The sequence below is a fragment of the Trachypithecus francoisi genome, unplaced genomic scaffold (genome assembly GCF_009764315.1).
Source record: "Trachypithecus francoisi isolate TF-2019V2 unplaced genomic scaffold, Tfra_2.0 Lachesis_group1, whole genome shotgun sequence".
Classification (NCBI taxonomy): domain Eukaryota; kingdom Metazoa; phylum Chordata; class Mammalia; order Primates; family Cercopithecidae; genus Trachypithecus; species Trachypithecus francoisi.
The window spans coordinates 45,040,564-45,064,463 of record NW_022681454.1 but is presented as its reverse complement, the minus strand read 5'-3'; the positions used below and the strand labels follow the sequence as shown (position 1 = coordinate 45,064,463).

The following is a 23,900-nucleotide window of genomic DNA, read 5'->3' as shown; positions in this document are numbered from 1 at the left end:
ACCTAAAACATTTTTCTTAAATGTTGCTGAATTTCATTTAGATAAAATTGACATCATAAACTTTCTACAAAAAATGATAGCAAAAATGTTTTCCATTTCTAAACTTGTTAGGTATTCAGTCGGTCCTAATTAGCAGTTCTGAAATCAATTTTGATTATCTGACAACATGATGTCCAAACTGAGGTATTTATATTTTCTGTTTATCCCACTTTCTGGAACATTTGATAGTAGCTTTCTACCACAAACACATTTTTAGATTAAAATTACTTCACCCCCCTATGGTTATCTGTGGGCACTTGTAACAAATTGTTTGCTAGCGCTGAGTGAGCCAGTGCTGATTGGCCATTGGGAACTCTAACAAACTTTAAATTTCAGCAAAATGCTCAGAGACTGCTAATCCTGCAACAAGAAGCCAGGTATTCTGAAGGTAAAAGATACCAGGTAATTTGGCTTTCATGTTCTTGATAGCAAATAGCTTTATATCGTAGTTGTTTACGTTTTTAAGATGCTTGCCACCCAAGTAGGTTTTTATTACTTTTGAAAATCTTCTCTACTGAGCACAACTATGTATTATTTGGTGCTTTGTTTTATAAACTAGAAAATGTGTTACCATGCTCTAGAAATCATCAATTAAAATTGATGATCTGATAACAACTTTCTCTTTTTTTGTTATTAGCATTATCAAGATCCACAGTAACTCAGACTTTAATTTTCCTCTATCCCTTCACTTAACAAACTGCAATCAGGGAAATCTGATCTTATTCATACTTTGAAACCTCATCTGTGTTGATATTTCTACTGATCAGCATTAAATCATTTCATAAATTACTTACGTTGTCCTGATCTACAAAATGCTTGGAAGGGTCAACTATAGTTAGAATTTAGATCCATTAATTTAGAAAAACATAGCCTAGGATTTTAGAATATATTTAATAGTTATATTTATTTCTCCAAATACCAGCTTTTCCTTGAGATGTTTAAAGATTGCAAGAATATTTAGATTATTTTTTCCCATAAAAATATTTTTTCTTCATGAAATCTCAGAGTGGTATAAGTTTACTGTTTTCATAATATAATAATAAGATCAATAGTCCAAAGACATGTTGACTTTTTTCCAGTCTAATGGCTACTTAAGTGAGCTCACTAGTTCCTGTTGGCATATTTGCCAAAACATAAACAAATACCTTTGTAACTAAATGTTAGTATTTTGAACATCATTTTGTTGAACCCAATATAAGCCTTTAAGTCAACTGCACATGGATTTTTCTGTAATGAGATAAAAGAATAGAAAGTTATTTAAGGTGGCAGAGAGTCTTGATTAAGAAAACTGGGTCTATAGCCATATTGCCTGGATACTAATCCCAGTTCTGCCCCTTAGTGAGTTCTAAGGCAAGTTATTTGATCTTTTCGTGTCTATTTCCTAATCTATACAACAGGCATAGTAACACCACCTAACTTGTAGGGTTGTTGTGAGGCTCAAATAATTGAATGCATGCAAAATTCTTAGACCCAGTGCTTGGCTCATTTTAGTATTCAATAAATGTTAGCTATTAATGTCAGCATTGCAAAAATTAGTTCACTCTCCAGCCCATGAATGGCTACTAATTCAGACACATTGCTAATGAACATGAGACACAGATTAGGGTACCAGCCCGCAGGGAGATAAGCTTTCCCCACAGTGCAATCTGCTACCCTGACAGACCTAGAGTGTGTTATGGGCTGCTGTATCAACTTCATGTCACTTTGAATGACGCAAATAATTAAACAATCTCGTTCTAAAAACAAGAGGAAGAAGAGCTGATGATACAGCAAATATATGTGTCTATAAAATATATTTCTATCAACTGACTTTACTGTTTTAATGATATTGAATAATTTTCATTTTCACATTGGAATAACTAGACATATGAAAGCTCCTAGATTAAAATGCCCACACTTGGGTATAAGTAAATTATACATGGTCTATACACACACATACACAAAAGGAAATGAACTGCCAAGGGGAAGGGTGTTTATATATTCCTATGTGTTTTATCTCTTCTTACGGCCGCAGTTTATAACTGGCAATGCTTTGTGGTAAGATATTGTTGTCTTTTCACAGAGATTCTCAAAGATGCGAGTTTTCTGTGTGGGACTACTCTTTTTGAGTGTGACCTGGGCAGCACCAGTAAGCATTTACAAATTCAATTATGTTTCAGATAATCTCTTGCTCTCTTCATTTGTTTTTCTTTCAAGCAATGTCTATTTAAATTAGTAGCATCTACCTAATTCACTTATTTTAAGAAGTACCAAGCAAACAGAAAGCATCCAGCACTTAACACACTTAATCAAGGAGGCTCTCAATAAACGTGTGCTGAACTATGAGATCACACAACGTTGCCTCTTAAGGAACACCAAAACCAGATTTTCTGAGAAAACCAGGAGGCAGCCACAGCATTTCAAATCAGCTGATACTAATGAGTGATACTCAAAGACTCAAACTATAACATGCCAAAATAATGTTTTAATATTTTCCTGAAAACTTAAAGAATCTGACATGAATGTTTTAAAGCTAACCAACTAGATTTAGCAAATAGGTAAAAATGCAAAGAGACAAGAACTCTTCTGTATTTCTTGCAACACCCCAATACTGTGGGATCCTACTTGTGATTTTTCTCTTCATCAGTGAGGCTACAGATGGGACGTAGTACCCCCAAGCTTAGCCCAAATCAAGCTCCTACTTCCCTGGGTGTCTTTCCTTCTCTCTGACTCACCCAGTTGAATATTCAGGATGTGACCAAATTATCTTGTGAAAATGCTGAGTGTTAGTTATTTTCTGCAATGCAGACACAGTGCTAATTAGATAATGTCTGAGCAGCATCCTAACTTATCAGAACAACCTTTTTGGTTGGAGAACCATGGAAACAAATTGTCATCCCATTGCCAGTCATACTTATATATAGGTCCTGAGTGAGTGGGTGACTAGTAGGGTAACCAGGCTGATGAGGATGACCAGGCAGCCGAGGGCCACACGGAAGGCAGTGAAAGTTAGGGAAATGTGTTCCCTTCTCCACACACTCTGTGTAACAAGCGTGTGCAGTACAGTCCTATGGGGCCTGTACTGCTCACAACACACATTTGCGAGGCCCCATGCACAGACCTCACTCAATCAAGGCCTAGAGGCTCAGGTGTCTCTCCCACCTCTCACGGTGGAAGAATGAGTCTTACTGACCTAGCTCAAGTCAGCCAGTTGAAGATTTTATTTTGAGCAACGTATTCCAAGAAACAGCTAGAGTGGGGCTTTCTCATCATTTTCCAGTAAATGTGCTATGTCAACATCGATTCAGTGACCACTGATCAGAAGAGGATGCCAGCTTTCCTCCCCAGAGGCAGACAGTGCCATCTCCATTACAGGACCACATTCAAGCCCAAGACATCTGCCTGAGGGTATGGGGGGAGAAGGGAGGGATGCATATTTCAAATGAAAGCAGCTCAGCAAGGATGCAGAGGCAACATTTGTGACTGTGAACTGTGAAATATAATGTTTTCTTCCAGGTATAAAGATGCCATTTTAGTAATTACCTAAATTTTTAAATGATAGATTGGTGGTTTAAGAAACTAGTATATACTCAGTCACTTGCATACATCTTGGAATTACAAGCCAAATTCTAAAAGATTTTTAAAAGGAAGAAAATGAATGTTTATTAGGCCATGCAATTCAGTTAATATTCATCAACATGCAGTTAGACTAGAAAGACTTTGTTGTAAGTCACAATAAATCAAAACTGTGCCCAGGTACTCTATATTGTCAAGTATGTTTCTAACCCATATGTGTGTGTGTGTTCTGTAAGAAGATCCCTGATACCCCATACTATGATTTCTTTCTTCTGCTCAGTATCTGCCCATCTCATTTTTATGCTTTCTTCTTCCTATAGTCCAATTTCCAGAACTGTTTGCACTGTTTTTATATTTTTGAAGAGTGATATAATGGTCCAAATTTATATTCACACAATTATATAAGAATCAACATAAGAAATGCAATAAAGGATAAAACTATAAAATATGCCTTGAAGATAATTAATATAAAGTTTAGGAACACTTCCTCTTATTACTAAATGCTTTTTCGTATTTAGTCATTGAAAAATTTATTATTTTAACCCTGGGACTTTGAGGCAGAAGATTTAAATCAAAATATCTTCTCTACTTCTACTGCAACTACCAACTGTATGAGTGTAGACAATTCTGTTTCTTCTACTGCTTATCTTATAAGGGTTACTTTGGGACTCAAATGAGATTATGTGTACAAAAGCAATTTACAAACTGTAAAGTATCCTATAAATAGAAGGTGTTATTGATAAACTATTGTTATTTTCTAGAATGGAATAGAATATTAGCCTGCTATGCCTTGGAGCCCAGCCATGGAGGTGCTTTCTAAACTTCTGAGTTTTGTATTTTGAAGATGATTTTATCTGCCAGAGTCCAGTCCGGAAAACAAAATCCACTACAGAGAGCTCAGTAGAGGGACTTTCTAAGGGAAACTAGCTATAAAGTATAAGGAAGAACAGAAAGGCCAACCAGGGGTGGTGAGACCACCCAAGGATCAAAGTTACCACCACCCTCAGGGCTGGAGGGAAAAAAAAAGGTGCTGCTCCTAGGCCCCTGGGTGGGGGAACTAGGACCACAAAGGAGATGTACCCAATTCTAGAGATGCAGCCCCAAAAAGAGCAAAGAAGGACATACCCTGGCTTCTCTCTCCTTCTACCCCCCAGTCTCATGCCAGGCCTCCTTCACCCAAACCCAGTCTGAACACAGAGGACAGATGAGTTTGGGAAATGAAGGAATCAGTTCAGATTGAGCTGGAGATTTAAAGGAGCTTAGAGCAAGCCTGGACATTCCCAATATCTTAGTGCAAGGAACAACCTGTCTGTATTAAACAAAATATAGAAACTTACAGCTTCTTCAGGAAGAACACTTTCCAGGTAAATATGACAGCTGGCCTAGGTGGCCCTCTTTCTGTTTATATCTTTATTCAATCTTTCCCTTAAGGGGTTCTCTCTTTTATATGATTGATCCACCGTGATGCCTGCTTCCACTGTAGCACACCCATTCAAACACGACCCAGTCCGCCCACTGGTTCCTGGTGTCACATCTGAGATAGGCTAGGAGTTTCTAAAAGAGAGAGGTAAATGAAAAATACTGAGAATTAACGAATTGTTACATCTATCCCTTTCATAAAACATTTGCTCCCAGATTTATGGTCCCTGTTCTGCATGCTTTCCCGTGGTATACAAACGTTAGCCCAAAGGCCTGAGACAAACTGCCGGGGTCTATTCTTTCTTCATTTCTGCCCTTTCTGCGCTTCAATAGCTACCCTTCACCCTATGCTACCCTCAAGAAATTTTGACACTTTATGTCAAACCAAGAAAAAGAATTTGTCCTAATCTGCTGGCCACCTCCATTTTTCCTTCTCAGAATGAAACACCTGGCAGCAATAAGATTTTATTCTTAGGTGTGATCCTACCCCTCATGTGAACAGCTATGGTTTGACTCTCCCTGGGCCATCAACAGCCTCATACCTTAATTTAATATTACAATTACTCAACTTATATAATTAATGCACACATATAATTTAAATTGTCAAACTCTGATTTTAGTTCACTTATATTTAACAGCTCCCAGTTTGTCAGTGAAAACTTCTTTTTCAGTGGATTCCGATGGCAGCCAAGCTCCTTCATCTGGGGTGCTATCCCTCCCTTCTCCCCCGCCACACCCACTTAGCGGTTGTCTGAGCTTGAATCCAGTTCTGTAGTGGAGAAAGCACTGTCTCCCTCTGGGGGCAGGAAGCTGGCACTGTCTTTCGTAATACTGAAACAAACATTAATGCATGAATGTGCCAATCTTCTTTTGGTTAGAATGATTTTCCACATTGAATAATAGAACCCAGTGAGAGAAAAATAAATGAAACGTTTGTTTAATGAAGTTAGTGAAATAGAATGTTCTAGTGGGTGAAGTTTTGTTTCTTGTTTCCTTTCAGACATTTCAACCGCAGACTGAGAAAACTAAGCAAAGCTGTGTGGAAGAGCAGAGGGTAAACAGAATTCATCTTCTCAAATAACTCTATTTCGGCTCTGTAAAGAAAAAGTCAGTAGGAGAAAAGTGTAACTGTCAAAATAGTCTTGGGCACTTTGAATGGAAGTGCAAAATTATACAACATAATATTGGCACTTTCTAGTCAATCAGGTATTGTAATTCACACACCATGTGTGACAGAAAAGAGGAAAACATTGTGAATAGAGATTTCTTTCTCTCCAATGTGATTTCTTCCTTCATATGAAACAATGCTTTGCCAGGCAACCTTCTTGGGGCTAAGTGAGTAAGAATTTGGGAACATTGCTACTATCAAACAATATTTTCCCACACATGCACCTGACAAACACTTGGCTCTCAGAATGATAAATAAGGGAGTAAAGGGGAAGGTAGCTATCAGGTCTTAATGGGGAATTCTATGTCCATGGAATCAGCTTTCCATATGCAAACAGTTAAACGAATCCTCCCCGCTTTGCATGCCACCAAATTGCAGCTTACTTCTGCCTATCACAGAAAATTGTGTTCTAAGAACTAACAATCTTCTGTACTTTATCTCAGCTGAAAATTACAAAGGCCAACATTGCCAGCTTAACAGCCTGAACGTTCATGCTGTGAGTTTTGCCAATTAGACATCAGACATGAATATTGTAAATCCTGCCTTTCTCCCGGTCCTCTCACCCCCTCCCACCTGAAAATATTTCCACATGCTCCATTTCCATAGAAATTTGGTAATAAAATCCATCCACCCTAGGACAAAAAGCACTTGACAGGCCCTTAGGGAAAACAAATTTAGAGTTATGTAGAAAAGAGAGAAGGAACAAGTTGCTGTCTTCGGGAGCTGGCTGACACACACCCTCCTGTGGTTATAAGAAGTACTACCATTTGTCAGAGGCAGAATTCAGCTTCACCCAAGTTTTAAAGTTTCTCATAGGATTAAAAAGAGAGCCCAGGCCGGGCGCGGTGGCTCAAGCCTGTAATCCCAGCACTTTGGGAGGCCGAGACGGGTGGATCACGAGGTCAGAGATCGAGACCATCCTGGTCTACACGGTGAAACCCCGTCTCTACTAAAAAATACAAAAAACTAGCCGGGCGACGAGGCGGGCGCCTGTAGTCCCAGCTACTCGGGAGGCTGAGGCAGGAGAATGGCGTGAACCCCGGGGGCGGAGCTTGCAGTGAGCTGAGATCCGGCCATTGCACTCCAGCCTGGGCGACAGAGCTAGACTCCGTTTCAAAAAAATAAATAAATAAATAAATAAATAAAATAAAATAAAATAAAAAATAAAAAAATAAAAAGAGAGCCCAACAATTTCTTTGTAAGAGATAAAATGTGTCTTAATATAATGTTGTGTTTTCGTAGATAACATACAAGGGTCACCATGAGAAACATGGACATTATGTTTTTAAGTGTGTTTACACGTCACCTGGGAAGAAAAATCAAACTGATGTAAAGGTAAGCTGAATCTCTGAATGACCATTCTTAGCATGACTAAACTCTGGACTAGCCCTAGAGGAAAATGCAGGGGAGGTGAAGTTTACTTTCGCTTGCTCTGGGGTTTCTGTCTTATGGCTGGCACTTTTTGTCCCTTCCCTCACTCCTCGGGGTCCTCAAGCCTCTCTACTACAAAACTCTGGGTCCCAGAATCTTTCTGATCCCCAACCCATGCCTCGGCCCACATCTCGCTCCGCTTCAGGACCTGAGGCTGCAGGTGTGATACTCATGGACCCCAGGTGCCCATGGGCTGCTGTGTTATTGCTTCTTAAGTAACATTGGGTGTTTTCTAAGGAAGTTTTCTTGACATATTCTACCATACGCTCTGACGGTGGGGATCTCAGCAGGGAACGGCTAAGAGGAGAAACCATTTTGGCCTAATGAGTGACACATTTTACTGTCTCCTAAAGTCATTCCATGGATAACTCCATCCGTGTTGGGTTGCTCAGAAGTAAAAGAATGAGGCCCTTGTCACTGCAATGACAATAATTCTTTTCACTCAGTCCCTTCTTGTAGATTCATTGGCCAAAGGACTGGAAATAGCTTGAAATACCATCAGAGAAAGGGCTATTTACTTTTTCCAAATCTGGTTTTATTCCCCATGGAAGCAATAGTTTGTTTCCCTTCAGAATGTTATTTTCTTCTGCCATCAATATCCTTTAGAGGACATCTCTAAGACTACATCTAACTGTAAATAAGTTAAAACATATCCATTTGACAAATACATGTGGAGTTCTTAACTAGTGTGTAAAATACTATGTGAGATAAAACAATTGAGAAACAAATTCTTTCTCTCCAGGATCTTAGAGTTAGAAAAGAAACAAAAGGCGCTTACAGAAATTATTGTGAAACGAGACAGAATGTGGGAGGTGCCATGTGAGTAGTATCCAGAAGAGAAAAAAAGATCATGCTTTAGGGGCTTGGAGTAGAAAAAAATTAGTTCCTAGCCTCTGATGTTCATAATGGAAACAATTGCACTGGGCCTTGGAGGATGAGTAGGATTTGAGAAAACAGAAGTGAGTGGGTGAGGCCATTCTCCATGAAAAAACTCATAGGAACCAAAGCATGGAGACCGAAAAGCAGAGCATAGAGAAGCAGTCAGCCAACTGGTACATGGACCATCGAACAGTCAGAAATCATTTAACACAAGCAAATGTAAGAAAAGTTTCTTTGTATTTTTTGATATTTTCTTCTATGCAAAAATAGCCATCATATACCACAGGTTAAAAGTTGTTTCATGTTTTCATTTATAAAATTATCCTATTCAGTCTTCTAATAAAATGCACACAATTCATTAGTGTATATGTTACTTTTTTTAAAAGCAGAAAAGCACCAAAAATAAAACATAACTTCCCACTTCAGACAAGAGAGAAAAAAAATAGGAAGAGATTACTATAACCCTAGATTTAGTGTTTAACTCAAGAGATTATATTAGTAATGAGTAAACAAACAACAATGAACTTGATTGCAAAGGAAAACATAAATGTCCAAGTAAAATTTTCCAAGACTCAATTACTCAAGTCAAATATCTAAAATACTTTTTGTTTAGTGATACATTACAAAGTTTATTTCTATTTTTTTCTCATGGCAAAATCTTATTTCAGAATATACCCACCAATATTTAAAAAATTAATGAACAATAATGCCATAACTTTTACAAATAAGTAATTTCAAATTATATTTTACAAATATTACACATTGGCATTTTTGCAGACCACATATTAGCCAGCTTCTTGAAAGTAGAGGGCACTTCTAAAAGCCATTTTTATTTTGAGATTCAAATGTGAGCTGATTCAACAATTTCCCCACTACATCCAACAGTTAATAAGATACATATATAAAAGCAGACAGTCCTCCAAGCAGAACAGTACCTCTGTTTGGGAGCAAAAAGAAAGAGAGAGTCCAATCAAAATCTATTTCAGATAACATCCCATCAACGTCTACAAGCTTGCAGAACACACAGCCCGAGGGTGACAATTGGCCAATACAGGAGCAGGGGGTCCAGAGTTTGTCCATCTTCATCTGCCTCTACAACCAATATTAGAGAAGTCCAGAGACTGGGAGAACATCTGTGCATCCAGTAATCACATGACTATCATTAATATTATCTAGGAAAGAAACTATCATTCATTAAAGGGCTATGCCCAGTTCTGTATGCTTTACATGCATTATTTAATAAAAATCATTTAATTCGTCCCAAAATACTGAAAGGTAGATATCATTTTTATTTTACAGCTAAAAAAGCTAAGGCTCAGAGAAGTGAAATAATGTTCCCAAAATCACACAGCCCGTAAATGGCAGTGAGGCAACTGATTCTAATGCATGTGCTCTTTCCATAGCACAGCTACTTTCGTGAGCACTAGACTGAGGGATTAAGAAAGATTATTTGGCAATTCCTGCCTGCTATTTCACTCAACACATTCCCTATGATCCTGCGCAATCTCGGCTCACTGCAAACTCCGCCTCCTGGGTTCACACCATTCTCCTGCTTCAGCCTCCTGCATAGCTGGGACTACAGGCACCCACTAACATGCTCGGCTAATTTTTTGTATTTTTTTTTAGTAGAGACGGGGTTTCACCGTGTTGGCCAGGATGATCTCAATCTCCTGACCTCATGATCCACCCACCTCAGCCTCCCAAAGTGCTGGGATTACAGGCGTGAGCCACCACCCCAGCCTGCATTTGGTTTTTCTATCTTCTTTGCTACCTTCCCTACACACTTGACCAAATACTGTGAGCTTCTGGCTGCATGCTCTTTTTCTCTCCATCAGGGAGCTCTCGTGTATTCTGACATCTTTAATGAATACATCTAAGATGTCCACATGCTTGACAAGAGCCAATAAATTGAAGTGGTGGTCAAAAAGCACAAAATTAAGCTGTTATTAGTAAAAACAGGGCTGTGGTCAAGGCAAGGAAGCGGATGAATTCCCCATGCTTGGGGCTGATCAGGTCCCATCAGAATCAAGGTCTGATCTGGGACCGCACAAACAAAGGGAATTCATCATCAGGTGATGGGACTGAACGTAGTCACCTAACACAAGAGAACTGTAGTGTCAACCTGGAGAAGAGAAAGCAGCCAGTGAGTTCGAAGGAAAACTAAACTTTTTCAAATGTTGGAAGGGTTTCATAGGAAAGAGGAAATAATCTTATTAGGTATTGCATCAGGAAAAATGGATACTAGTTTCAAGTTAAAAATTTATTGAAAAAATTACAACTATGTATAAGTGAAACAATAGAATCTGAAAAGTAATAAACAATTAGCCTGTAAGATGTTCAAGGAAAGAAGAGTTGACCATAGGCTATGAAAACTGGGAAGGGTTTGTACTGGGACCCCCCCAAGAGCCTGTGATACCCAATTCTCTATCTCTAACTGTATATTGCTTTTTGAGCTCAGGTTCTATATTCCCTTAACATCAATATGTCTAACATTAAAGTCCTTGTCTTTTTCACCCTGTCTTCATTTTTACATGTTAACATTCCTGTCCATTTTAGTTATTAAGGCTTTTTCTGCTTGGGCACCAGAAGAAGGGGTTTTTTTCTTTGTAATGTTTTTCTTTGGTATAGTCCTAATCCAAGTGATTACATCTCATTACTGGATACTGCAAAAGCTTCCTACATGTTCTTTCTTACCACTGTTCCTCCTAAATCCTTAATTTGTATTTTGTTAATCTCCTATGAACTTTCACTAGCTCTTCACACTCTACAAAATAACACCAAATTCTTCACCCCGGCATTCCATCTTCTACAAGTCTCCGGCACTCTGTTTGTCTGTGCAGACCTAATTAGTTATGATGTCTCTGCCTCACAGACCTGCCCCCACCCTCCATACCCCTCAGGATCACTGCCTTTGCCAATGAATATCACCAGATATTGCTTAGAACATGTAGCACCCAGCCTAATTTCTTCCATATTCCACTCCCTCAATAAATATCTCTTATGTTGATTTCATATTACTCATCAATTCAAAAGCCTATGTAAGGATATTGTATATTCCAGCTCATCCTACAATTTGGAGGTGAAAAGAAAAAAATGACATTTAGTCTGTCTATAATCGTTCTGTTGCTCACAAACTCCTCATGGAGGAGCAAGGGAATGTGCAGAAATTAAATTCAGTCTGTTTAAACTGAAGGTTATCTAGTAATTAAAATAGTTTATTTAAATAAATCAGTCTCTTTCAGTTAAAAATGCTCAGATCCTCACTCCCCCTCCTTCTCCCTCTAAGATGGCATCCAGGTGTGGCTTACACCATCCCCTACATACTGTGCAACAAATGGACAAACATGGCTTACACCATAGTGAAGAGGAAGACTTGGAATCTTCAGACATGCATGGGATAATGTTGCCTAACCACTTGAATGCTTCTTGCCCTGCTTCATTCTAAAATGAAGCTGTTGGCTACCATAGCTTAGGATTCAATCAGTATAGTCTTGACTGGGGCCCAGTGGTGACTCAGTCTCTCTTAGTTCCCATGGGCAATTTAGACTTCTCTCTGTTTGAGTATGACTCACATTTGTCCCTAGTATGTACTCCATCTACGCTGCTCCTTTTAGAGCCACTTCACTTCCTCTATGGCAACACTCTCTGGAAATCTCCAGACCAGATGCTCAGACACTTCTATATTTAGCCTATGCTGCAGAGAAATAGCGAGTGGCATAGGGTACAGTCAATCTCAGCTCTTTCTTCCTGACCGCATTGTTCTGCCAAGCTTACTGAAAGTTGACTGCACCCAAGGGTGATAAAACCCAGGATATGGAGTGGCATCTTCACAGATCCTGCCCCTTCCCCCACCAAAAAAAAGAATGAATTGAAATATAGATATAAATATTTTATTCTCCTGCTCCACTTTCTCTTTTTCATCCCATTATTCTCCCAGGGACTTTTCTTTTAAATGTCAGAAGATTCTTCTATTTGCAGATTTTCTGTTTAAAAAGAAGCAAGAAAGAAAGGAAAGAAAACGAAAATTCTCCTTTAGGCAGATGAATACCTCTGATGATCAGATTGAAGGAAAGAAAAGAGAGAGAACTAATTTTAATTTATGAAATCCATTTTACTTGCAATGACTCACTATTCCCACTCTGTAAGCTTAATCATATTATGTCTCAATTGTGTCCTGCTTCCAAACAATTGAATATGCCACTTATTCTTAAAATATTCTCACCATTTCCCTTCTGCATATTTGAATATTACCCATTTTTCAAGCCTAGTTCATTCTTCTTTCTCCATGAAACCTGATTTGACCATTCTAGAATGACCTCTACCAGTAAACCTCTATTGAGTTAATAGATCCTTTTTATTAAATATCTGGTGGATAGTTTTTATATTGCCTAAGAATTATTATATTTTTAAAATTTTACATGAAATAATCACTTCGTATTGAAAACTGTATTTTAACAGGAAGAGAAAAACAAAGACAATATTGGTTTTCACCATTTGGGCAAGAGAAGAAATCAAGAGCTATCATCTAAAGAAAATATTGTCCAGGAAAGAAAGAAAGATTTGTCCCTTTCTGAAGCCAGTGAGAATAACGGAAGTAGTAAATCTCAAAATTATTTCACAAATAGACAGAGACTGAATAAAGAATATAGTATCAGTAACAAAGAAAATATTCACAATGGCCTGAGGATGTCAATTTATCCTAAGTCAACTGGGAATAAACGGTTTGAGGATGGAGATGATGCTATCAGCAAACTACATGACCAAGAAGAATATGGCGCAGCTCTCATGAGAAATAACATGCAACATATAATGGGGCCAGTGACTGCGATTAAACTCCTGGGGGAAGAAAACAAACAGAACAAACCTAAGAATGTTCTAAACAAAATTCCAGCAAGTATGAACTATGCTAAAGCACGCTCGAAGGATAAAAAGAAGCCTCAAAGAGATTCCCAAGTCCAGAAAGTTCCAGTAAAAAGCAAAAGCACCCATCGTACTCAACACAACATTGACTACCCAAAACATCTCTCAAAAGTCAAAAAAATCCCCAGTGATTTTGAAGGCAGCGGTTACACAGATCTTCAAGAGAGAGGGGACAATGATATGTCTCCTTTCAGTGGGGACGGCCAACCTTTTAAGGACATTCCTGGTACAGGAGAAGCTACTGGTCCTGACCTAGAAGGCAAAGATATTCAAACAGGGTTTGCAGGCCCAAGTGAAGCTGAGAGTACTAATCTTGACACAAAAGAGCCAGGTTATAATGAGATCCCAGAAAGAGAAGAAAATGGCGGAAATACCATTGGAACTGGGGATGAAACTGCGAAAGAGGCAGATGCTGTTGATGTCAGTCTTGTAGAGGGCAACAACGATATCATGGGTAGTACCAATTTTAAGGAACTCCCTGGAAGAGAAGGAAACAGAGTGGACGCTGGTGGCCAAAATGCTCACCAAGGGAAGGTTGAGTTTCATTACCCTCCTGCACCCTCAAAAGAGAAAAGAAAAGAAGGCAGTAGTGATGCAACTGAAAGTACCAACTATAATGAAATTCCTAAAAACGGCAAAGGCAGTGCCAGAAAGGGTGTAGATGACTCTAATAGGAACCAAGCAACCTTACATGAAAAACAAAGGTTTCCTAGTAAGGGCAAAGGTCAGAGCCTGCCCATTCCTTCTCGTGGTCTTGATAATGAAATCAAAACCGAAATGGATTCCCTTAATGGCCCCAGTAATGAGAATATAACACACAGCAGAAAATATCATTATGTACCCCATAGACAAAATAATTCTACACGGAATAAGGGTATGCCACACAGGAAAGGCTCCTGGGGTAGACAACCGTATTCCAACAGGAGGTTTAGTTCCCGTAGAAGGGACGACAGTAGTGAGTCATCTGACAGTGGCAGTTCAAGTGAGAGCGATGGTGACTAGTCCACCAGGAGTTCCTAGCAGGGTGACGGTCTGAAGACCTCATCACCTGTGAGTTGATGTACAGGAGAGCCACCTGACAGCTGACCAGGTGAAGAGAGGACAGAGTGAAGAAATGAGTGAACCAAGAATCCTGGTCTCCTTGGGGGAATTTTTGCTATCTTAATAGTCACAGTCTAAAATTCTATTAAAGCTATAATGTTTTTAAGAAAAAAAAAATCATTACAGATTTATGAAATAGGTAACATTTGAGTAGGTGTCATTTAAAAATACTCTGTGAATGTCACAAATGCCTTCTATGTTGTTTGCTCTGTAGACAAGAAAATAAACAATATCTCTCGATGATAATTTGTATTAAGTGACCTATAAGAAACTCTGTTGTCTGTGGTGCTTCATTTCAAAGGCAACAAGCTTAGTTCTGCCTCCAGCACAGGCAGTGCCTATGAAATTGACCCGCTGGGGAAATCTCAGCTGTGCTTCTCCACCCTCTCTGCTTGAGCCAGCCTTTCCTTTGCCCTCTGACCTCCATTTGTGCTGATACAGAAATCCTACTTCATATCTTCTTCTACTCTTTCCTCTGTTGCACATGTTGCACATATTCTGCGGCAAATATTAGCTCCTGAAACAAATCTCCATGTTTTCATTTTTCTCAGTTCTACCTCCTTCCAGACAAAGAGGACTATAGGGTAGAGAGAGGGCAAGAGGGAGAATTTAAGGAGAAACACAAATGCAAAGCCAAAACAAAAACTTAGTTTGAGAATATCATTCACTGGCTGATCCCAAATCATTTCCAGGCTATTTCTTTCTCTTGTCTTTCAGTGTAGAGGTTTTTCCAGCTAATAATGGCTTTGTGACACTGTTCTGGAAACTAGACGTAAGTCTCCTCGGTTAGGGAACAGGGAAGAGCTCTAGAAAGCTCTTGTGCCTCCTGATAGGAAGAATTTATATAGCTGGTATACCACCCTTTCTCCTTTCTTGCCCTTTTCTTGGCTTGACATGAACCTGATGCCTGGAGGAGCAGTCACGTTGTGGCCATGAAGGAAAGGACAAAATAATCCTAGAGGAGCTACTGAACCAGCTCCATCATCAGCTTCCTGCCTCCAGAATCTCTGTCCTGTGAGAAAAAGAATGCTCTTTTTAAGCGACTGTTTGGAATTTTTGTTGCTGCTGTTATTGGTAGCTGAATTGAATTTGTAATTGATACACCTCTCCGTTTTTTACATTCCTCCAAATGAGGAAGGTCAAGAGAAGAAAAGAAAGAGGTACAGAATAGAGAAAGAAAAGTGCACACATTTTCTCTTTAACACGTAAGTTCCCAAACAACAGAAATCATGACTGCGACATTCTGTACAGCACCTAAATTATTAAGTTGAATAATGTATGCAGCAAAAGTCAAGTCAATGTCAATATATTATGGCACCTTCAAAAAATCTAAACTCCCACATTGGGTAGATAGAGGGTGCTTCATTTACTAAATGAAAGTGGCCACATAAGCTATTGAATAAATCAGACACTCAACATACACAAATAATAATGGCTAACACGATTTGCATAGATACCATGAGCCATGCTCTGTGAAGTCCTTTCATCCATACAAATACTCTATAATATGGTTACCATTATTACCCCCATTCTATAAATGAAGAAAAAGACACAGATCTGTAAGTATTTGCCAGTGAGCTAGGATTTATACCCAAGGAGTCTGGTTTCAGAGTGTTTACTCTTAAACAATCACTAACCTGACATTTATTGCAAAGATAAATATACATAACATACACATACATATATGACTGTATGTATATATAGACATGTATATATACACACGTGTACATAGATTGTGTGTACATTCATCCACGTAATATGAATATGTGTGAGTATACGTGTGTTTTCGTGAGTGCACACATACACATACAGAGAGAAACTTGAAAGAATGCAAAGTAGAACCTAAAAACAAGGAATATCTTCGCCCCCCCCCCCATTTGTTCCCTATCTTCTGGAAACAACAGATCAGAATCAAGGGAAAGACTTAACATATCACCCAATGTTACCATCAGAATTCCGTAATAAACTATTCCTAGTAATTTGCTTTTTAAAAAGTAAAAGACAATTTGGGGAAAAAAAAAACTGGAGGCAATTAATGAAGTAAAAAAAGAAAAACTCTATCAGAATTTAAATTAATAAATTGAAATCAACCTGCTACTTATATTTCAGGTTTATATCAGAGTTTTACATGTAAATGGTCTGATCACATAAAAACACTTGGCATGGTAAAATAAAAATATGAACTGATGGAGAAAAATGAATGCTTTCTTTGGGTAAATACAGATGGACCCTTCCAAAAGTCATCTGTCATAGTCTGCTATCTAGTGGAGAAACTGCATATTTCAATTCTCTGGTCCGATTTTGTTTCCTCTCTCTCCAAGCTTCAGTGTTCATGGATATTTCTTCAAAACACTGACAATGTTCATATTTTTTTTCACCCAGTTAACAGAAACTAGAAATGTGTTGGCATCCACGATGCATTGCTATCTGATGCAGACGTGGAGGAATTAGTCCAAGCACAAAAGGCCAGGGATCCACAAGGACAGTCAGTAGTCAAGAGTGAGGCCCATGTCTTATCCAAAGCCATGTTTTAGCCATCAAGCTGCACTAACCTCAGGTAAATAAAAAAAAAAAAGATATCTGCTTCTGAAATTGGACAAAAAATTTCACCCTGACGTAGCTGCCTTATAAGGGACGCTGGAAATTGACCTATCCTGCCACCTTGTGCTCAAAAAGAAAAGATCGCTGTACCAGTCCTGTGAGCAGGGTCCAGTTCCGTCATTTATGTGCAGCCCTGGTACTCCATCCAACCTCACCTTCCTGGCCTTCTCTGCTTGTAAATATTTACTTTGATTTTACAATACTAATTAATCTGCTCTTGGCAAGTCTACCAGTCAGGGCAACATATCTGACCTTGTCTGAAATAACATTTAGCTCAGTTGAAAAATATTTATTGAACAACCATCTTTTACAAAATTCTTTGGAGATCAAAAGAAGAGATGCTCTTGGTCTTTATCAAAACTCTAAGTAAGTAGGGAGAAAGTCATATGAAAGATACAAGGCAGAATGTGTTAAATAATAGAAATATAAGTAAAGTGAGACAGGAGTTCTGAGAAGAAGAAGTCTAGCTGAAGGGAAGAGCCAGGAGATAGTAAAATCTATTTTACTTAATGTATTACATATGTAGAGAGGCTGCAGACAATAAGTCTCACTGGTAAATAAGAGCTTCACAGTGGCGTCCTTAAGTGATCCCATGTGTAGTTTAGAGCTTAAGATAGGTCTCCCCAACCAGTGGATGGGGAAGGAGTGGTGAGCGAGGTAGGGGTCAGGGGAGTTGGAAGGAAGAAGACCAGCCAGGAGGAAGTCACTCAACAGGCTTTTGCTGTGGTCTAGAATAAACATCATGTTGTCTCCTCACTCTGTCTTTAGGGCCTGCCTGTAACTAAGTAGGAGCTCAAGACAGCGTAACTTTCAAAGACATTATGATGAGTTTACGGAAGTCCACCTTTCAAAAACAACTTCAATATGAGAAGGTAAACTCTGCTAGTCAAGAGAATGATACTTACAGTCATAGGTGTTAAAACATGGTATTAGAAGTCCCAAAGGAAAAGGAGAAGAAACAGATGAGTCTGGATGAATGTCAGGAAGAGGGGAATTGGGAGGCTGAAAGAGAAGGGGATAGATAAATGGTTAGAAAAACTTAATGAGAAAGTCTGGAAAGAAAAGAGAACAAAACTCCAATACAATCCTAAGTCCAGAAATCCAAATGAGAATAATGTCAAAAACAATGAGTGGACTCACACAAAAGCTGCAAGAAAATCTACCTGAAGCTATGGTTGACACTTTCAAGAATAAGAACAAGAGGAGCTGTTTCATTAAATGAATAATACTTTATCAATTTGTGGGCATATGGTTTAGTGTAACTAACCATAGACACTCCCTGTTTAGAAGTGACTTGCTGGATTTGAATTTTAGGTAGATTTTTACAATTGTTAGGTTAACAGATTAATAATAGAAGTCAAACAATCTTAAATAATTTTTACTTAAAACAGCATTAGGAAGATAGAAGTATTAGGTTAGTGCGAAAGTAATTGCCATTACTTTTAATGGCAAAAACTGTAATTACTTTTGCTCCAACACAATATCATGTGAAGAAAGAAAGTTGTCTATTTAGCAAAGAGGTAATTCTGAGCAGGCCAGCTGGGGCAGATCTTAGACACATTGCATAAATAAGTGAATGGAGTAATTTTTGTGATATAAGGCCGTGAATGGGGTCCAGGGATTTCCATTTTTAACAGGTCCCTCAAATGATTTTAATGCAAGCCAAAGTTTGAAATCACTAATATGGATCTTTCCCAGTGACCTTCAAATCAGTCACCTGGGCCTCCCACAAATCTATGGCCAGTCCAGACCTTCCCCTGTATTGACCTGCCATTGCAGGAATATTTCAGTTTATGATGAAAAATAGCTTGTCCTTGTGGATTATCTTATATCAACAAATAATAAAAATATCATTTAAAGTGAGTGTACAAGGCTGGGAGTGGTGGCACAAGCCTGTAATCCCAGCACTTTAGGAGGCTGAGGTGGGGCAGATCACCTGAGGTCAGAAGTTCGAGACCAGCCTGGGCAACATGGTGAAACCCCATCCCTATGAAAAACACAAAAATTAGTCAGGCCTAGTGGCGCAGGCCTATAATGCCAGCTACTTAGAAGGCTGAGGCACAAGAATTGCTTGAACCTGGGAGGTGGAGGCTGCAGTGAGACAAGATAGCTCCATTGCACTCCAGCCTGGGTGACAGAGCGAGACTTTGTCTCAAATAAATAAATATTAATTAATTAACTAATTAAGTGAATGTACAAGATAGCATTTATAAACGGACCTTTACATAGGCTCTTGCAAAACAGAAACTATTCACGGTGCGTATACGTGACTTCCCCAACTCGCTACTCTGTGGAAAATAATCTGGTGATTGTAGAGCCGTAGTGTGCCACCGGTCACATACAAACCGGTCATCCTGACAGGATATGATCACAACTGTTCAAAGTTTATGTGTCTCTGTAAAAGACAGAACAGAAAGTGTGACAAAGAAACAAAATAGGAACAGAAGGAGCAAAAGTTGAAAGTACAAGGGCACAAAAGTCACAATATGCTGATTTGAGACTGAGCTTACTGCCTCATGTTGCGCAAAAGTGTGAGTTCTGGAAGAGCATTCCCTATTAATAGAATCTTTAGTTAGTAGAATTTTACAGCAATGATCCATAAATCTGTAGTGTTCTTCTACAAAATCTGCCTCTGTCCTGGTTCAGAGTTGGTGCTCTGTCTTCCACAGAGATCTGGGTTGACGAAAGGCCCTTCCAGGGAAGGGTCCCTCAGTTGCACCATCATGTTATTCATCAGGACCAGATGAATAAAGAAGGGACGTACAAGTGTGAAAGCCCCCCAACATCTGAGCCTACTGGTAGCCAACAGAAACAAGTCTCCAACCCGATCTTTTGGCTTCCACATTTCAGCTTACTCTGGTCTGTTCATCTAACACTTACTAAAAGCATGTGACAGTAAGCTTTGAATCAATTCACATATATTTCTCTCTCAAAATAATGTTTATAGTTTTCTGATTATGAGAGAAATGAAAAACCCATTATATAAAATTACAAAAAAAAAATCAAGAAAAAAATTACATTTTCATCACAGTTTTTCCTGCCAGTTCTTTTTCTAACTATATACTGACATATATTCTAAGAAAACATTATATTCTTAGTGTCATTTTCTGCTATCTTAATTTGTTCTCTTATTACATTACCACATATTTTTAAATCATTTTTAAATTTTATTATATACATTTACCACAATTTGTTCAGTCTACTATTGAAGGATACTTAGCATTTTCCCAGTTTTTCTCTATTATAAACTCGTGTTTTTCAACTTTACTGAGGTATGATTGACAAATAAAAATTGTATATGGCCGGGCGCGGTGGCTCAAGCCTGTAATCCCAGCACTTTGGGAGGCCGAGACGGGCGGATCACGAGGTCAGGAGATCGAGACCATCCTGGCTAACACGGTGAAACCCCGTCTCTACTAAAAAAATACAAAAACTAGCTGGGCGAGGTGGCGGGCGCCTGTAGTCCCAGCTACTCAGGAGAATGGCAGGAGAATGGCGTAAACCCAGGAGGCGGAGCTTGCAGTGAGCTGAGATCCGGCCACTGCACTCCAGTCCGGGCGACAGAGCGAGACTCCGCCTCAAAAAAAAAAAAAAAAAAATTGTATATGATGCTTAACCATTCTTTTTAAATGGCTGCATAAAATTTACTGCTTGGGTTTACCGTCCTTTTTTTAGCCACATCCCTATTGATAGGCATTTAAATGATTTTTAGCTAATCACTATTCAAACAGTGTTACAATAAACAGCACTGGTCATATATCTTTGTGTACAATGGTAGGGTACATTTTTAGCATTACCAAGTCTATTTTAAATATGAGATACAAAGATGCAACACCAAGTTGCATATACCTGAAACCAGGTTCTTAGAGCAAGTAGGTGAATATTGCACTTTACATAAATTTGCCTCTGTGACACTTCCACCTGCAAACAATATGCCCCAGGGCAGTTAATTCCAAACACTGGTGACAGACTAGGTCCGGTGGAGTCAGCTGAAGATCTTTATCATAAAGCACAACCCCTGGAGCTCCTTCTCCAAAGATTCAGATTCTTTGGTGGGTCCTAGTATTCTGCATTTTAGGAAACTTCCAGATGACACTAATACACAGCCAGGTTTGAGCAATACTGCCGTAAGAACCCTTGTTAAGGAGCTTTTAAAATGGAGAACCAGAAAACAGTCACTAGGTGGCAACCTCGCTCACTTTTTGAAAAGCATTTTGAAACAAAGCAAAGAGAGTTTTTTAACTTTCATTCACAATTAAATTTGGAAATGTCTCCCTAAAGGAAGTTTTTTTAAAAAAAAAAAAAAATGCAATCAGGTGCCTCTCTTTTATAATACCCGTATCCTATTCATTTTAAACTCCGTAATTAAAAAGAAGGGCTCTTTTGTTTGAATAATAACAGCCCCCTCTGGAAACTTAATCGAGTTTTTGTTTGCACACATCTCTCCTACAAAACTCTGAATTTCCTGTTTCCTTAGATAATAAAGTGGAATTTGTCTTAACTAAAAAGTCTCTTTGCTTTCTTACTAATGTCCAAATCTCATTAAAGCCAAGGCCAGCTGTGCTTAGTTTTGTGAGGCTAAACCCCCTGATATTAACACGTTGCCATTCTTTTTCTAACCGGCTCTATATGAGTGCAGAGATTCTTGGAAGAAACCTTAGCGATCATCTGGTCCAGTGCTCACCTAAAGCAGGTTCATTGTGTTTCATCCCTAATAGCTGGTCGTTTTGCCACTCTTTACATACTTACACTAACAGGGAGTTCATTACCTTACCTTACACTTTTGGTGCTAGGCAGAATGATTCATTCATTTTCCACATGGCATGTTTCCTGTTTTCTACGCTTCTGCTCATCAAACTAAACATTTTTCGATGACCTTTCATGTGCTCTTTCACCACACTTACCTCCAGTTGGTTGGGCACAATATTCCACATATTGTTTGAAGATCTCAGCAGACCATGTAATAGTCCACCCTTTATTCTGGCCACTCAATCCTGTTAACATAGTCTAGGATTGTGTTAGACTCCTTAAGAGCTACAAAATGCCTATGCCAGCACTTGGTCCAAAATACAGGCTGAGTTCATATCAGTTTCCCTTTCTCCTTATTTAATTTCTAATTATATAAGTACTAACTTCCTTCCGGTTTTTGTTTGCTCATGCACTTACTCCATAAAAAACAATATTAGACCAGCTCTTCTCTTTGTACCATATTATAGCATTTATTTTCCGATCCAGCATGCATCATGCTCTATTTCATAATGCTATTTTATCGAAGTTTCTTCAATCTCGATTTTGTGATCCTAAATATTAACTATCACTCCCAGTTTTTGAGATGCAAATACTTCCTGGGTGTTCATTCAGCAGTTTGAAGAAATTCTGAACAGGGCAGAGGGCAGGCTAGGACAGTGCCTGCAGCATATTGATATTGGCCCCCTTGTAGCCTGATGCTGATCTATTAATCAATACTTTTTGGGTGCAGCTGTTCAGTTAATAATGACTATGGCTCTATTATTAACTAGCCTAGATATGCTCACAAAAGAATTTTGTCAAATGCTTTGCTAATATCAATATGCTGAGCTCTACAGCATTTTCTAAATCTACAAGACCAGCAATAAGATCAAAAATGCAATCAGGCCAGGCACGGTGACACACACTATAATCCCAGCACTTTGGGAGGCCGAGTTGGGTAGATCATTTGAGTCCAGAAGTTTGAGACCATCCTGGGCAACGTGGTAAAACCCACTGTCTACAAAAAAATACAAAAATTAGCTGGGTGTGGTGGCATGCTCCTGTGGTCCCAGCTACTCAGGAGGCTGAGGCAGGAGAATCACTTGAAACTGGGAGGCAGAGGTTGCAGTGAGCCGAGATCACACCACTGCTCTCCAGCCTGGATGACAGAGCAAGGCTCTGTCTCAAGAAAAATAAAAAGAAAAAATGAAATCAGAATACTGACAATACAGAAAACTGTGATAATGTAGACTTTAAAAAAAACTAAAAGTGACTTTCACTCTTGGAAAGGTGAAATAGATTACAACCAAATTACAACTACAATCCCTGGACACATGTAAAACAGACCCAATAAAACTCTGACAGGTGGAGAGAATTCAAAAGATGGGCCAGGAACCTTAAGACTCAAGGAATGACAAGGCATTACGTTTTCTGGGCTTTTTTTGGTCTCATATATCCCAGACTTGGAGCTCAAGATGCTGGCAACCCAGAAACACCAAGTACAGATAAAAAAAGCCTACACACTCTAGCCAAAGGAACAGGAAAGGGGCAGCCCAGCAGCGCTGAACACTTTTAGACAATAACCACTCTACTCCAGCCAAACACCACAGAGAAAACTGTGGCCCCAACCCCACCCACACAAGCCAAGGCTGAGTGGGGAGCCCAGACTTCCAACCTGCAGACGCCGCCATGAGGTGCCTCAGCCCCGTCACCACCACCACCACCACCTCCAGAGTGGTATCACAGAAGGCCGAGGAGAGAGCTGGTACTCTCATTCCAGCCAGCCTATTACAAACAGTTCCTGTGGTATCGACGGAGACCATGAGGACAGCCTGGACTCCACTCCCACCCGGCACCTTCCTGCTGAGGTGGGGGCACAGGAGGTCTAGTGGAGAGTCAAGATTTTTACTACTGCTCAGCGGTAACAATGCCACCTACCTACGGTGCCAGTGGAGACCATGTGAGGAGCCAGAACTTCCACCCTTTCCTGTAGTAATGAGGAGCCCCCAACACACATGCATGCACACACAGGGATGTCAAGGGAGGCCAAGTGGGAAAG

General features: G+C 39.3%; 1 protein-coding gene across 1 annotated transcript; it reads left to right on the top strand.

Annotated features, from left to right (window-relative positions):
* The first annotated feature begins 411 nt into the window (after positions 1–411).
* Positions 412–14,758, top strand: MEPE (matrix extracellular phosphoglycoprotein). The gene is made up of 5 exons (XM_033215970.1): positions 412–441; positions 2,102–2,167; positions 6,014–6,067; positions 7,424–7,516; positions 12,950–14,758. The coding sequence occupies exons 2-5, from the start codon at positions 2,114–2,116 to the stop codon at positions 14,411–14,413; spliced, it is 1,665 nt and encodes a 554-aa protein (XP_033071861.1). The 5' UTR covers positions 412–441; positions 2,102–2,113; the 3' UTR covers positions 14,414–14,758.
* The last annotated feature ends 9,142 nt before the right edge of the window (positions 14,759–23,900 follow it).

Excerpts from the sequence above, each read along its gene's own strand:
- MEPE (XM_033215970.1), top strand. The coding sequence starts at position 2,114 with ATGCGAGTTTTCTGTGTGGGACTACTCTTTTTGAGTGTGACCTGGGCA. Across the intron at positions 2,168-6,013 it reads GTGTGACCTGGGCAGCACCA|ACATTTCAACCGCAGACTGA; the intron begins GTAAGCATTTAC and ends GTTTCCTTTCAG. Across the intron at positions 7,517-12,949 it reads AAAATCAAACTGATGTAAAG|GAAGAGAAAAACAAAGACAA; the intron begins GTAAGCTGAATC and ends GTATTTTAACAG.